Genomic DNA, 13,240 nt, shown 5'->3' with positions numbered 1-13,240 from the left:
ACTGTCTTGGAATATAACAAGGACCTAGAGTGGTGCTCTCCTGGGTGCCTGCTCAACTAGTGCCAGCACCAAAAGTGGTCCTGATCCAGGCCAGAGCAGAGCACTGTGAGGCTGCCACTTTGTGCTGATTCAATAAGAAATAATTGCATATTGGCCTTTCTCCATTCACCCCCTTAACCACCATGGTCTGACAATTCACTGAATTTCCCCCGCTGTAAGTTATGCTACAGACCTAAAAGTGGGGAAATAGACTGCAGCGTCGCTGATGTTGTTGCTTTTTAAATGTACCACTTTACTCAGGGGTTGGATGTGAGGTGCGGTCAATGCCCTATTGAACCACAACACATACACACTAATTCACCAGCACCCAAATTCATACACTTGTGCCACGATTGTGGTCTTACTCTACATGGTGACACAAACACACACACACACAGATTTAATACCTAAAGTAAAATCATCATTGTGTTGCAGTGTAAAGGTGAGCCCTGTGTGAGGAGTCTGACAATAAAACAGCTTGAATAACAGAAGGAGCTTAAAACTCGATGCAGAGGAGTTTGGCGACTGAACAGCAGCCAAAATAAACCTGTTCTGAGCAACTGAGTGCATCTATCATATAACAACTGTATACAAAAGCATGATGTCATTCTGGGGAAATCTAGCAAGTGTTGGTGCAGCCCGGGAGAGATCAACTCACATGACTGGGTATGGATCTCAGACTGTGTGCACTGTAGAGATGAGACAACAGGGAACATGAATTTTCATGATCAGGATAATCGCAAATATTTCAGGAGTCACTTGGAAATGTCGACTAGCTCGTCCACAAACATTCCTCATGATTAACTCAGAAGTACCATAAGGACCTCATGATATCCGCTTTAAACTGTGCACTGGAAAAATGTCCATAGTAGCATGTTTTAGAACATATTATGGTCACATAGGAATTAACAAGGTTTTTTTTCGTCCATTACATTTTGTTTAAAAAAAAAAAAACACCACTTTTCCTCACGCAAATATGTTTTGTTAGTAACATGCAAGTTAGCCGCAATATTTAAAGGTTCCATATGTAAGAATGTGGCCAAAAACGGTTACTACATTCAAATTCAAAATACAGAGGTCTTTTTAGGTTTCGTTTTCTGGCGTAACTGGCAACCCGTGGTTGCTCGGCAGCTGAGACTCTACTGACTGCAATGACTGGTAGACGGTGGTAGGTGGCGCCACATAAATATGATTTGCAGTCTGCAAAATATTTTTGTTTAATGCAAATATTTTGGCTGTACTGTTGTTGTTGGTGAGTTCAGTTTGTTTTATGAACATTATTCCTGAGTCTCTGTGACATATTAGGAGGATTTTATGGCCAGTTGATTTAGATTTATTACATAATGCACCTTTAATTTTAACACACATGTTGGCAGCATCAGTAATGTTTTTGGAATCTCTCTTTCCTCTGTATCTGTACACTTTCAAAAAATGTGTGCACATTTTCTGAAAGCTTATGGTTAGCAACCAAATAAGGGTCGATTACAGACAGCAGGTTCAGACATTTACATTTCAGTGTCTAAAATATATACGTACTGTATGTATACTAAAGGTCCAACTACAGTAATGGTGAGGCTGCGGAGGACTCCTCCGCTCACCCTGTGCTTTCCCAGAAGCATCTGGAAACTAAGGTGACCTTTGCACACATAAGAAAGGATGTCATTCTTCATCATTCGCACGCAAAACTTTTGCTTAAAAACTGAAAAAGAATTGCTGAAGAAACAGGGCCGTGCAAGATGGTGGCCTCTGGAAAGCAAGACCCTTGTCTAAAGTCCTCATGGGAGGCTTATTTTAAGACTAAGGAACAATTTATTTTGTTATATAATGTATACAATCATGCATATGGATAATTTATTTAGCTTCTGCCAAAATATTATTCTAAATCTTACACACTGGACCTTTAACTATGTATACATATGTGAATTTTTTTTTTTTTTTTTTTTACAATTATCACAGTTGTAATGTGAGCTATTTTTGGTGTTGATAATCATGATAGTTCATGTTCATATTGTCCCATACCCAGTGCACAAACTGATGGTACATGATGAAGCACAGACTGTCAGCTGTAATAGCAGCGCCCCCCTCCAAAAAAATGCTGCACATAGCTACAGTAGTTTGAAGCCCCCTCCTCCTCCTCCTCCTCCTCTCCTCCTCCTCTTCCTCCTTCACCTCCACCCTCTGGACTGAACTGACTGCAGCTGCATTCAGCCCATCTTCACCTCCACCTCCACTCCATTTATCATTATAACACATAACGAGACATGATGAAGTTCAGGACACACTGTGACGGTGAAATACTGGTGAGAATCTGCCCTCAACTTCACGCACACACACACACACACCCACACAGCGCTCCTCTCTGTGACAGCACAGCCATAACCAAGCCCGAGTCACACAACAACCAGACAATAATATTAAAGCTTAATAATTACCAGCTCGCTACGGTCCGTGCGCTGCAGTGAAAGGGCCGCCAGACGTGCGCATTTCCTGGATTGCGATGTGCTGGATGGAGCCGCTCTCGGGGCGCAGCGCACGTCGTGGGCAGGAAGAGCCGGAGGGAGGCGGGGGTCTCCCCGCTGTAGTGTCAGACCGGACAGCGATGCCACATTCAGCTGATCGCCACAACAAAACAACATCTCGCCCTACGCAAGGCACACTCAGCTGCTCCGCACCACCCCGCACGGCAGAGTCGGTGGAGCCCCGCCCCCCTCTCCCTCCGTGTCTCAGCCTCCACCAGTGGGGTGAGGCGCCGAGCCCACGCGTGAATAATCATGAGGTTTGGCAGCGAGCGATTGGTCGCGCTGAGCAGTTCCTGGTTAATGCTGTTAACCCTAATAAGCCAGGCTAACAGATGTGTTTCAGCTAAAGTGAATAAACAACTATTATTAATAGTAATATTTTTGTTTTCTTTCATATTGATGATATACTGGGATATCTGTATAAACATATCATTATCGTATATCGACTATATAAACTACTCCAGTGCAGAGGCGATTCTAGAGTCTGTAGGGGCCCCAAGCAAACATTTGCAGGGGGCCCTTCCAGCCAGTATTCATCACCATTATGTTATAAATAATCTGACACCAACAATAAATGTATGAAATATTTTTTCAAAATGTATGAAATAACATGGAAAAACCTTGTAATTAAAAAGTATGTGAAAATATAAATGTGAAGAACAATAAAATACTGTAAACTTTAAAAAAAAACTATATAAACTTAGTAAAATAAGATACGCATAACACTGTAAATAATCCTCTTCATTTTCCAACTTGCAGAACGATAACTTCACACAGGTTAAAGTGAGGTGGGGCCCCTTTAACGAGGTTTCCTACTGAGATGTCATTGCAAATCGCCCATTGTTGTTAAAGGGGGACTGGGATGTGGCTGATCACTGCACATTTCAGTAAAAACAGCCCTCAGGCTCCAAGTGTCGGGGGCCCCCTATCGGCTCAGAGCCCCAAGCAGTTGCCTGCCTTGCCTGTTCACAAACTGCGCCTCTGCGCCAGTGTGTTTTTCCTACTCATCCAAAGAACATCCAAAACATGCAGGGCAGTGAGTCCCATGGACCAGGAACACTGCTTTAGACAAGGGCCTTGCTTTATGGTGGCAGCCATCTTGTGCCACTTTGCCCAGGTTATGCATTATGTGTTTTTGAAATGTGCAGCTAACAATGCAAATGAAGAACAACATCCTTTCGTCTGCTTGGAAAGGGGAGTCCTCACCATGTTTGGTTTTTTTTCCACACCAATTTTAGTCTCACCATTAGGTGTCACTAATTCGTTAAATTGGACCTTAACAAAGTGATAATCTGGGCAGTTAAAGTTACAGTTTTTAACTCCGACCCCAGAATGAATAGCCAACCCAAACTGATACTGACATAAAATAGCATTCCAACACATAGACAAACAACCAAATTTTGGTTGGTTAAAGGTGCATTATGTAATAAATCTAAAGCAACTGGCCATAAAATCCTCCTAATATGTCACAGAGACTCAGGAATAATGTTCATATAACAAACTGAACTCACCAACAACAACAACCAAAATATTTGCATTAAAAAAAATATTTTGCAGACTGCAAATCATGTTTATGTTTTGAAATCATGTTTTGGCATGTGGCGCCACCTACCGCCATCTACCAATCATTGCAGTCAGTAGAGTCTCAGCTGCTGAGCAACCACGGGTTGCCAGTTACGTCAGAAAACGAAACCTAAAAGACCTCGGTATTTAGAATTTGAATGTAGTAACAGCTTTTGGCCGCATTCTTACATATGGCACCTTTAAAGTTAAAGCTGTTAATGTGACACTAAAAGTGTTTTGTGTGAAATTTGACAAATAAGTGTCAACATAAAACTAAATATTAGGCGTTAACTCGGCTGACTCGGCCTCAGCTAACATGCAGTAGCACATTTAACCACTTTATTGAATCCGTGGGTACAGATGGTGAAGCTGTGCACAATCTGTAAAGTGTAAAAGGTGTAAGCTATATCAGTATTTACTCAGCAATAAGCCAACAAAGCCTTAGAGCTTTTATTTTCACCATCAGGTGAAATACAAACTTCAGAGTTCAACTTCAAGTTTCTTATATCTGACATTTTTGTGTGAACGTGCACATTCTCCTTTGTTGTTCCTTGGCATGGTTGCACTGCCTGTGACAACGTACAGCCCACGTGTACGTGGTTATTTATTATATATTTGAAAACTGTAATCTTATCTATCAGAGTGACGTATCCACACACACCTTGAAAAAGTCTTGATATGAAGTTAACTCTTTCTGGTGATGTGAACGTATTCAACCGAGGTCAAAATGTGAGGCCACGAATCTATTAATTTTCCCCCCCGCGTGGCGTGACGTGTTGCAGGGTTTGGCAGTCAACGCAGTACAGTGCTCAGAGAGTGTTCCCTGTTGATCTAAGGAGCCTGTCTGTCTGACCTCATCATACCTGAGTGATAAAGGTCAGATATGGTAAAGGTCAGTGAGAGAAGCAAAGTCTGCTTGTAGCTGTGGCTGATGTGTCTCTATCAGTACCCTGGAGATCAAATGGTGCTCTAAAGGCCAGTGGATATCAGCGCTTGCAGGTGGCGTTTAACTGTCAGCACACCGAATCTTTTCAGCTCACGTCACCGTCATTGTGCGCAGATGGAGGACTAAAGCTCTGAGGACAATGACATGACCATCGACTGACAAGAGGAAGGGAAACACCCTTGTGTAGAATAAGTCACACTGTGTCCACCCCCCGCACAAGAGCTTTACAGTAAGTCCCACTTCTTTGTGTCTCATATTTTCAGACTCGTCTGACTGTGCATCTTCATCCAGCTTGGTAATTATGTTCCCGGTGATGAAAACAGCACCGCTGCAAAGAGGGAAAGGAAAAAAGTGTGAGGGGAGGAAAGGTGGATAGAGAGGATAGGAGAGCGAAGTGAGACAAGGGGGAGGAAGTGAGAGACAGAGCAGGAGATGGTGAAAGGAGTGCAGGGACATGCTGTGGTGTGAGCGCTCCGTGCTGTTACAATATGACTCTGACAGGCTTATGTAACCAGACTGGCCTGGCTCACAGCAGACGCCGGGCTGCACTGACTGTTATATAACTGCATTAGCTGCTCCTCTGAGCTGGAGAAGAGCATGCGCACTTGGAGAGCTGCACATGGATGCACATACATATACACTCATGGCAGACTGACTGCATTGCACTGCAGCCAAAGTAAAAGGACGGCAGTGACTGGACACGATGAGACGACATCCAGTGCGACTTCCATCAGTACGTTAGAAACAAGCAGCTCCATTAGTGCCACACAGACAAATTACGCATCCAGTCTGAGGGGCATCAGCCTCCTCTTTTCCCATCATCCAAGCAACAAGTTTCCCATCCTGAAAAGCCTAATTGGGGCTTAATGTTGGGTAAATGTTTTCAGTGCACATGCAGTGTGCCAGCAGGGCCAAACTCAATTAGCTCCCCTGCATGCAGCAAATAATTTAATGGGCCTGGATCCCACTCTTAAAACCCAATTACACCTCAGACAGGCATTTCCAGTCATTCTGTCAAAGAGATAGCTACAGAATCCTCTCGCATATCAATGATTCACCAAAGAAGCACCATGAGCAGTTCCAACTCAAGAAGCCTCAGTTCATTTACCATAATAAAAAAAAGAAAAGAAAGAAAACTGAGGCAAAGCTTAAATATTATCACGACCCATGAAGAGAATGACCTTAATCTTGACAAGCAAATGCTAAATGCAGCTAAATGCTGACATTTCCCAGCTAATGTGCGAAAAGACAAGCGGAGATTAAGGTCAGGGATAGCGCTGCTCGTGATATCTACCGTTCCAGGCAATCTGCAATTAAAAATCCCTGGATACCTGACCAAGCATGGTTGCAGAGCTACACTAAGTGGCTCATAATCAGAGCATTACAGCCAATGATCTCTTATTACAGTAACAAACTGCGTCTGATGATAACAGAGGAAATGAAGGTGGGATTTATGACACTGGAGCCAATGGCCTAAGACAGAGAGTGTCTTAAATCTACCCCGGGAGAGAAATTGAGTTCACATCTGTTCACCTGATGATAAGAGGGGGAAGTAAAAGTAGGATTTATGATACTTGGCCAATTTGTTCTCAGTTGCTGTTGGCTGTGTGTATGTTCGAAGGACGCTAAATTTCAGCTGCGACTGAAGAAGGAAGAACAGTACGGCGAGAGGAGTTCTTCGGTCTCAGGGAAATGAGGGAATAAGTGGTTAGTGTACAAGAGTGGGGGCAGTTCATTAAAGATATATTTAAGTTAAGAGATGTTTCTCGCCTCTCCCTTCTCTGCAAGAGTCTAACCCATGAAGTGAAACCCGGTGAGCTGTTACCAGTGAGCTGCTGCAAAGAGTCAAGGCAGGACTTTCACGTGGCCAAACGTTCATGCTATGCAGAGTGTTCCAGGTCCTGTGCAGGAACAATGAGCGTTGACACAAAAAGACTTGCAACATTGAGAGATTGCACTTTAACAGTATGTAATGGCACACCACACTTTTATTTTATTATGCACAGTGTGCTAATATTGCACATTTTGCATCAGGGATTTCTAAATGAAACCTTGTAGTGGAATGTCTTACTAATTACATCATACACAGGCAACGAATGTTTTAAATCTAGCTGCAGATAGTGTGCACAGGCACTCAGTGGAGGACAGGATTGACAAAACATCTAAAGCACGTTGCTCCCAGAACAGAAACTGGTCATTAATAGCAAATTTTCCAGGCCTTTGACACCATATACAGAATATATTAATTGTATATGTTTAAATAGAAAAATAGCATTCACACACTCGAAGATGTATTTTTTTCCCCAAGTATTTGACTGTTTTCATCTTTACCCTCCAATAATCGCCGTGATAGTCACAGCATGCTGTCACCTCACATACATTCTGTTTATTAAAAAAAAAAAAAAAAAAGTCTTCTCCACTTTCTCCACTACACATGGAAACATGAATACAGTCTCACAGCTTCATTGTGACACAACGACTCAGATTTGTTGTGGACAGGCTGAGTGCGGGTTGTTTGTGGGAGGGTGGAAGACGACAGGAGGTAGTGTGTCCTGAACGATTACAGAGAGTGCCAAGTGGACAGAGCCAAAATCAACATGTCCCCTGTGCCAGCCAGGCTAGAAGGAAATAACACAGTTGAGGCTGTAGGTGCTGGACTGGCAAACTGCTCTGCCCCTGGTTACAGTCAGTGACTGTTGTTCAACATTATTTGTATCTACACGTATCCAACAGTCACAAATTAGTCCCAAGTATCTGGAACTACTAACACCCAAAGTGAATAGCACTCGTTACATCACCCGAAAACAGTGGTTGAGTGAAAGTTTTTCTTTATTAAAAACATTGTTTATACCTCAATTACAATAATAGTTAATTCCATAGGCCTATGCCTTACAGCAGGCAATGACTGACTCACCTCGGTGTATAATGAAAGGCATGAGAAGCACATCAGCATTAGTCATGGCAATTTGTTTTTGAAATGTGGGACTAAAAAAAGGCACTTTATAGTGTTTTGTGAAATTATGTTATTATCTGATATGGACAGTTCTGCCCAAATTACCTTAGTATGGTGATAATGGTGACATGTAAAATACAAATGACAGGTTTCCTAAACAAAATTAATGACTTGAAAAATACCTATTTACTGTATCACAGCACTTTGAAAACTTCACTTACAATATTCACATGCCGTGATAGAACTCTGATTACTGTATGTGGCTTTTGAAATGTTGACAAAGAAAATAACAAAGGATAAAATCTTCAGGATTGTACCAAAATCACTTTTTTTTTCCACAAATGAAAAATATAATGACCTTATTTTAACTTCCATTCATACTGAAATAGAGGTAACAACTATGACTGTACCATCATTACGACCATTAACATACTATGAAGATCAATACTATTTAAAAGTGGTTCTTCATCTCCGAAATCTTAAAAAAAAACCTTTCTCGTAACTTAGCGGCATGCTCTGCAGCATTCTGGAAATAAGGGGCCGTTTGTGAAAACACAGGAAACGTGGAGTTCATGCTATCACCTCAACTGTTTCACTGCACACTGCTATGATGCTGACTGCTATGGATCAATACACGTCTCTTTACTGCAAACAGGCTGCTATGCAGGTACAGGCTGATGCTGTAGCTGTACAAGGCCAAACAGTCAGACACAGAAAGGCATAGCACCGGAGATAAATTACCTTAGGATAAAGTTGTCAAAGAAGAGCTGAGATTATACTTTTTTTTTTGTGTGTTTTTTCTCTGGCACAATTTGCAATGACATGGCTTTTGCAAATAGACTAGCAGCAAAGGGGAAGCCCTGTTATGATCCGTGGGGTGTGGCAGTTAATTCTTATCTAACTCTCACACTCACCTCACACTGGGGCTCCAAAAGAGGGAAACCCTGGTGTCCCCAGAACTGAAAAGTGTTGTGCTCAGACCTGGCCAATCAGAGGCATAATCTCACAGCCCTTCCAAAAGGGAATATGCATCAGAAATGTCTGAGGTATTGAGAAAGTGCATTATTACATAGTTTTTGTGTTCACCCGGCAACTAATATCAAGCATAAATATAACAGAGCTCACACAACCTGCTGTACCGCATCAGGTAGAAGTTAGTGGATAGCCTATCAAGGTGACTTGCAAAGAAAATAAATAACTGGGGCTAAACCTATCAACAAAGCACTAAAGAACCAAGAGAAACACAATAGCAAATAGTAGAGCAATTACTTGAAATGATATCAAAAGATATTTATCCCTTTTATAGTATCCTTCATATTTCCTCACATCCTTGACATCCTTCATGCTGCCTAAAATTAAAGACAAATAAAAATAAAATAACCAAACCAAAAAGAACCACAAAGTGTTCTCAGTTGAAGTCCCTGTCGGGGAACATGAGCGGGGCAATGAGGGTCCAGAGGTAAAGCCCAAGGCCAAGCCAGCTGGAGCCCATCTTCACCCACACAGCTGGCATGCTGCTCTGCATGGCCTGGGTGGTGGTGTCTGGTCTGTGGGAAGACACAGAGACAAAAGTACAATTTAGACAAACTAACTCAAATTTATTCAAACAGAGCTTTTATTTAAGGGCCATTAACGAAGGCATTGTGGTGTGTGGCATTTTTCTTTCAGTGTAAGGTTAAATTTCCATGCTATACTTAAAGAATAACAATGAATCCAGGCGCCCTCTGGTGGCTACAATGAGGGCCTACAGTGTATGAAAACTTACTGATACCAATTGGTGAGAGTCATCATGATGTAAAGAGAGGCCAGACAGAGGTGGAAGTGGAAAAAGGAGTAGCTGTATGTGACCGCCTCCTCCTCATTGTCCACAGCTCTCATTATGCCGTCCTCTCCCACCACACCTTCTCCCCCTGATCCTCCACCCTCCTCTGTCTGCATAAGCTTGTTCACCTGGGTGTTGCTGGACGAACGGATACTATGGAAGAGATGGAGATGGAGAAGGGCAGTTATGCAAAAATGTAAAATAACACACAACACACATCAGAGGACAGAATATACTCTTTCTGAAAAAACCTACCTGGCATAGAGAGTGCAGAAGAGAAATATGACCAATCCAACAATGCCTTGAGCATCCCACCACTGCACCTGCTCTGGAGTGCCGTCTGTGGATGTTTGTGTGGCGTTGACGTTTGATACTAGACTCAGCAAACTGGGGTTGCACTTCCGATCTATGATAAAATACACATAGCTTTTGACTTTTTATGACACTATAAAGTTTACTTTTAAAAATGTAAATGTATGAGCATTAAATTTCCAATGTTGGCAATGATTGAATAAATCAATTAGCCACAACATTCAGTGTCATGTACAAATAGATCTGTGATTGTGTGGGTAAAAGTAAACTTGATGCAGGACAGCACCTCTGATATCTACCAAATAGAAAAACAGAACAGAGCCGTTTGTTTGCCATTCACCATGAGACAAGAAAGGTATGCAAACTAAATACAAAATGGCACCTCTTTGCTTGTATTGCATGACAATAAACTCACCCGTATGATCAAACTGCTACAACAGACAGAGAGCAAGTACATATACTATATAAAAAACACCAGTACACATTTGCAACCGATCATGCAAACCAGACGCTGCACCTGTGAAATTAAACAACAAGTGACTCACTTGGGTTGTTCGTCATTGCGGACCACGTGACATACATGGTGTAGAGTGAGATGAGTGAGGCCTGGAGCAAACCAGAATGTGGCTGGGCTTCCTGTTACAAACAGGGCAAAGATAAATCATTACACAGTGTTTCATGCTATAGGCGTACAGAGTTTGGACTGCATGTGAGGTGGAGCAATCCATGACAGGATTTACACATGGGAAATAATTAACTGTGGTTGAATGCAAGTTATTTCCAAGGACAATACATTTAAGTATTTTCTTCCATATTGTTATGCACTCTACAGATAATTTATTATAATTGTACATTGAAAAAATTTAAACCAACAATTAAACAGTAAACTCAAGTATTTGAAGTGCCAACAGTGGAATACTTTTGAGGAAAAATGTGCGTGGCCTTGGCCAAACCGTACCTGTATCTTGGGTAGGATGGATACAATGGAGATGATGACGCAGAAGATAAGGTTGAGGCTAATGAACACCTTGTGCTCTGTGCAGTCATCAGGCTGTGTGTAGTAAACATAGAAAAGCACCACAGCAGTGAAAGCCAGTGCGTAGTGGAGGACGGTGAAAGACAAGAGGCCTGCAATTTACATAATCACAAATTAACATGATTGACTAAAAAACAAAACTATGAGAAAAAATACTAATAAAAAAAGATGACAAGAAACCCTTCTTTTTCTATGAATGCTGTACCTGCAAACCAGCATTTGTTGTCACCATCTTCACCATTTCCAACCCACACCTTGTTCCAGGAGTGGGCAAAGTCGATGAGGAGAATAAGCTGGATAATGATGAAGATGAAGGATCCAACTACTCCAAAGTAAAACCACACTGAAAAGTGAAAAAGGAAACAGAAAAAATTAAACCGTTTCTTGAAATTGCTGCTCACAAATAAAAAAAACATGATACACTACTTAAGTCACTGACAAAACTTAATGTGTGGCTAAGAAAAATGAACTCATAAGGACATGTTAGTACCAGTATGAAATGTTCCATCAGGGATGAAAAAAGCTCCCACTGTTATCCCAACCAGGATCAAAAACTTAAAGAACCAAAATCTGGAAAATAAACAGTTAGAAATCCACCATTAGTACAGTACAAAAAAACCTGCCTCCAGCGCTGACTTCAAATGTCCCTCTTATGTCAAAGAAGTACTTACCCATTCTGAATAGCTGCACGTGGATCTTTGCTGTTACGGACGCCAAACATTATGGCAAAAAACAGAAAGAAGAAGCAGGTCATGGCGAAGCACATTCGGTACACAGACTTGTAGCCCACGAGAGCATCACAGTTAGCCACGTTGTCAATACCAGGTATGGAAGCACCTCCTTCACAAAATCCGGGGATCTATGACACACACAAAATGAACATGGATTTAAGCTCACCAAGAAGCTACTGACTAGAGAGAACATATAAAATACTGAAATCACATGAAGAATTTTCAAACTTTTCAACAGATCTTCACTGATCTCACTTTGCGGAGCTGTGTTTCCATTCCAGGGAGAATCATGATGACTGACACCACGGTCCCCATCAACAAAAACAAGGAGAACACCAGGCGTGTGATGGTGGAGTTGTTGGAGGAGGGACAGCAGCCGCACAGAAGACATGGTGCTGAGCCACACAGACAGGAGGCCTGTAGTGAAGGTCAGGTTGGAAAAGAGACCACAGACAAGAGTTAAAGGTTTGGACAAAATGATTTATTTAATTCCTTTAAAAATAAATACTGGGCTAGTAAATTATGTGGTAATAAATGTGGTAGTAAATTTACAATAGAGGTAGATTATTCACTGATTTAATAATAAATAAATAAAATCTCAGGAATTTGATTATTTGTACCAAGTGTGTTGAATGTATTTTTTCATTAAAAGATTTATTTGACAAAATGTAGGTTTTTTTTGGTTTTTTTGTTTACTGTTTTAAAGATCATTCGTAAACAAACCTGGTCAACCTGTTCTGTACAACACAGAATTTAAGTGGACGAGCATCACCTACAGAACTTTGCATATACAACGTAATATAAAAGTGCATGTTGTTTTACATCCGTGTGGACACAGTAGACATAACTATTCATTGGCTAAAGAGGCTGATAAATAATGATACAAACAGTCAACACGATAACGTTGACGTAATGACCTAACCCACGAGCTATGTTTACTTTGTGCCACTGGTCTGTTTGCTGTAGGCTACCTTCTCTACATTTCTGACTGCCTAATGTCCGGCGAAGCCATTTGACGACAGTTTAACAGCTAGTGTGTGAGTCTGTCATGTGTAAAGCTAACTCATTCCTCAGTCACCTGATACGAACCTACATTTTATCCAGCTAACAGCTAACGTTGTGACGACTTAACAAACGACAAACGCGTCCCGGTGACATGTAAGTTACTTGATAAATAGGCAGCAGGTACTTACACAGCTGGCTATAGAGCATAAAGCAAGACAGGCCCCCATTTCAACATTTAAACGCTGAAATTGTTTGTAGTACAATCGTTAAAAGACACCTTCCGCTTACAGTATCCTGGTCTCTGGTTTACAGAA

General features: G+C 41.6%; 1 protein-coding gene across 1 annotated transcript; it reads right to left on the bottom strand.

Moving 5' to 3' along the window:
* Positions 1-7,888: 7,888 nt before the first annotated feature.
* On the bottom strand, positions 7,889-13,240 carry serinc2l (serine incorporator 2, like). The gene is made up of 10 exons (XM_083887858.1): positions 13,115-13,240; positions 12,177-12,338; positions 11,862-12,049; positions 11,681-11,760; positions 11,396-11,533; positions 11,113-11,282; positions 10,700-10,790; positions 10,098-10,248; positions 9,786-9,995; positions 7,889-9,567 (listed from the first exon to the last, which is right to left on the bottom strand). Exons 1-10 carry the CDS (start codon positions 13,151-13,153, stop codon positions 9,429-9,431), a joined length of 1,368 nt encoding a protein of 455 aa, XP_083743984.1. The 5' UTR covers positions 13,154-13,240; the 3' UTR covers positions 7,889-9,428.

Source organism: Microchirus variegatus (genome assembly GCF_963457635.1).
Source record: "Microchirus variegatus genome assembly, chromosome: 1".
In the NCBI taxonomy this organism is placed as follows: domain Eukaryota; kingdom Metazoa; phylum Chordata; class Actinopteri; order Pleuronectiformes; family Soleidae; genus Microchirus; species Microchirus variegatus.
The sequence above is the reverse complement of the archived record's forward strand: the minus strand, read 5'-3'. Positions and strand labels throughout refer to the sequence as shown.

Bases quoted from the DNA above. Each gene is read 5' to 3' on its own strand.
- serinc2l (XM_083887858.1), bottom strand. From the start codon at position 13,153: ATGGGGGCCTGTCTTGCTTTATGCTCTATAGCCAGCTGT. The intron at 11,761-11,861 runs GTAAGTACTTCT...TTTATTTTCCAG, and splicing joins CGTGCAGCTATTCAGAATGG to ATTTTGGTTCTTTAAGTTTT. The intron at 10,249-10,699 runs GTGAGTCACTTG...ATTTTATCATAG, and splicing joins CGCAATGACGAACAACCCAA to ATCGGAAGTGCAACCCCAGT.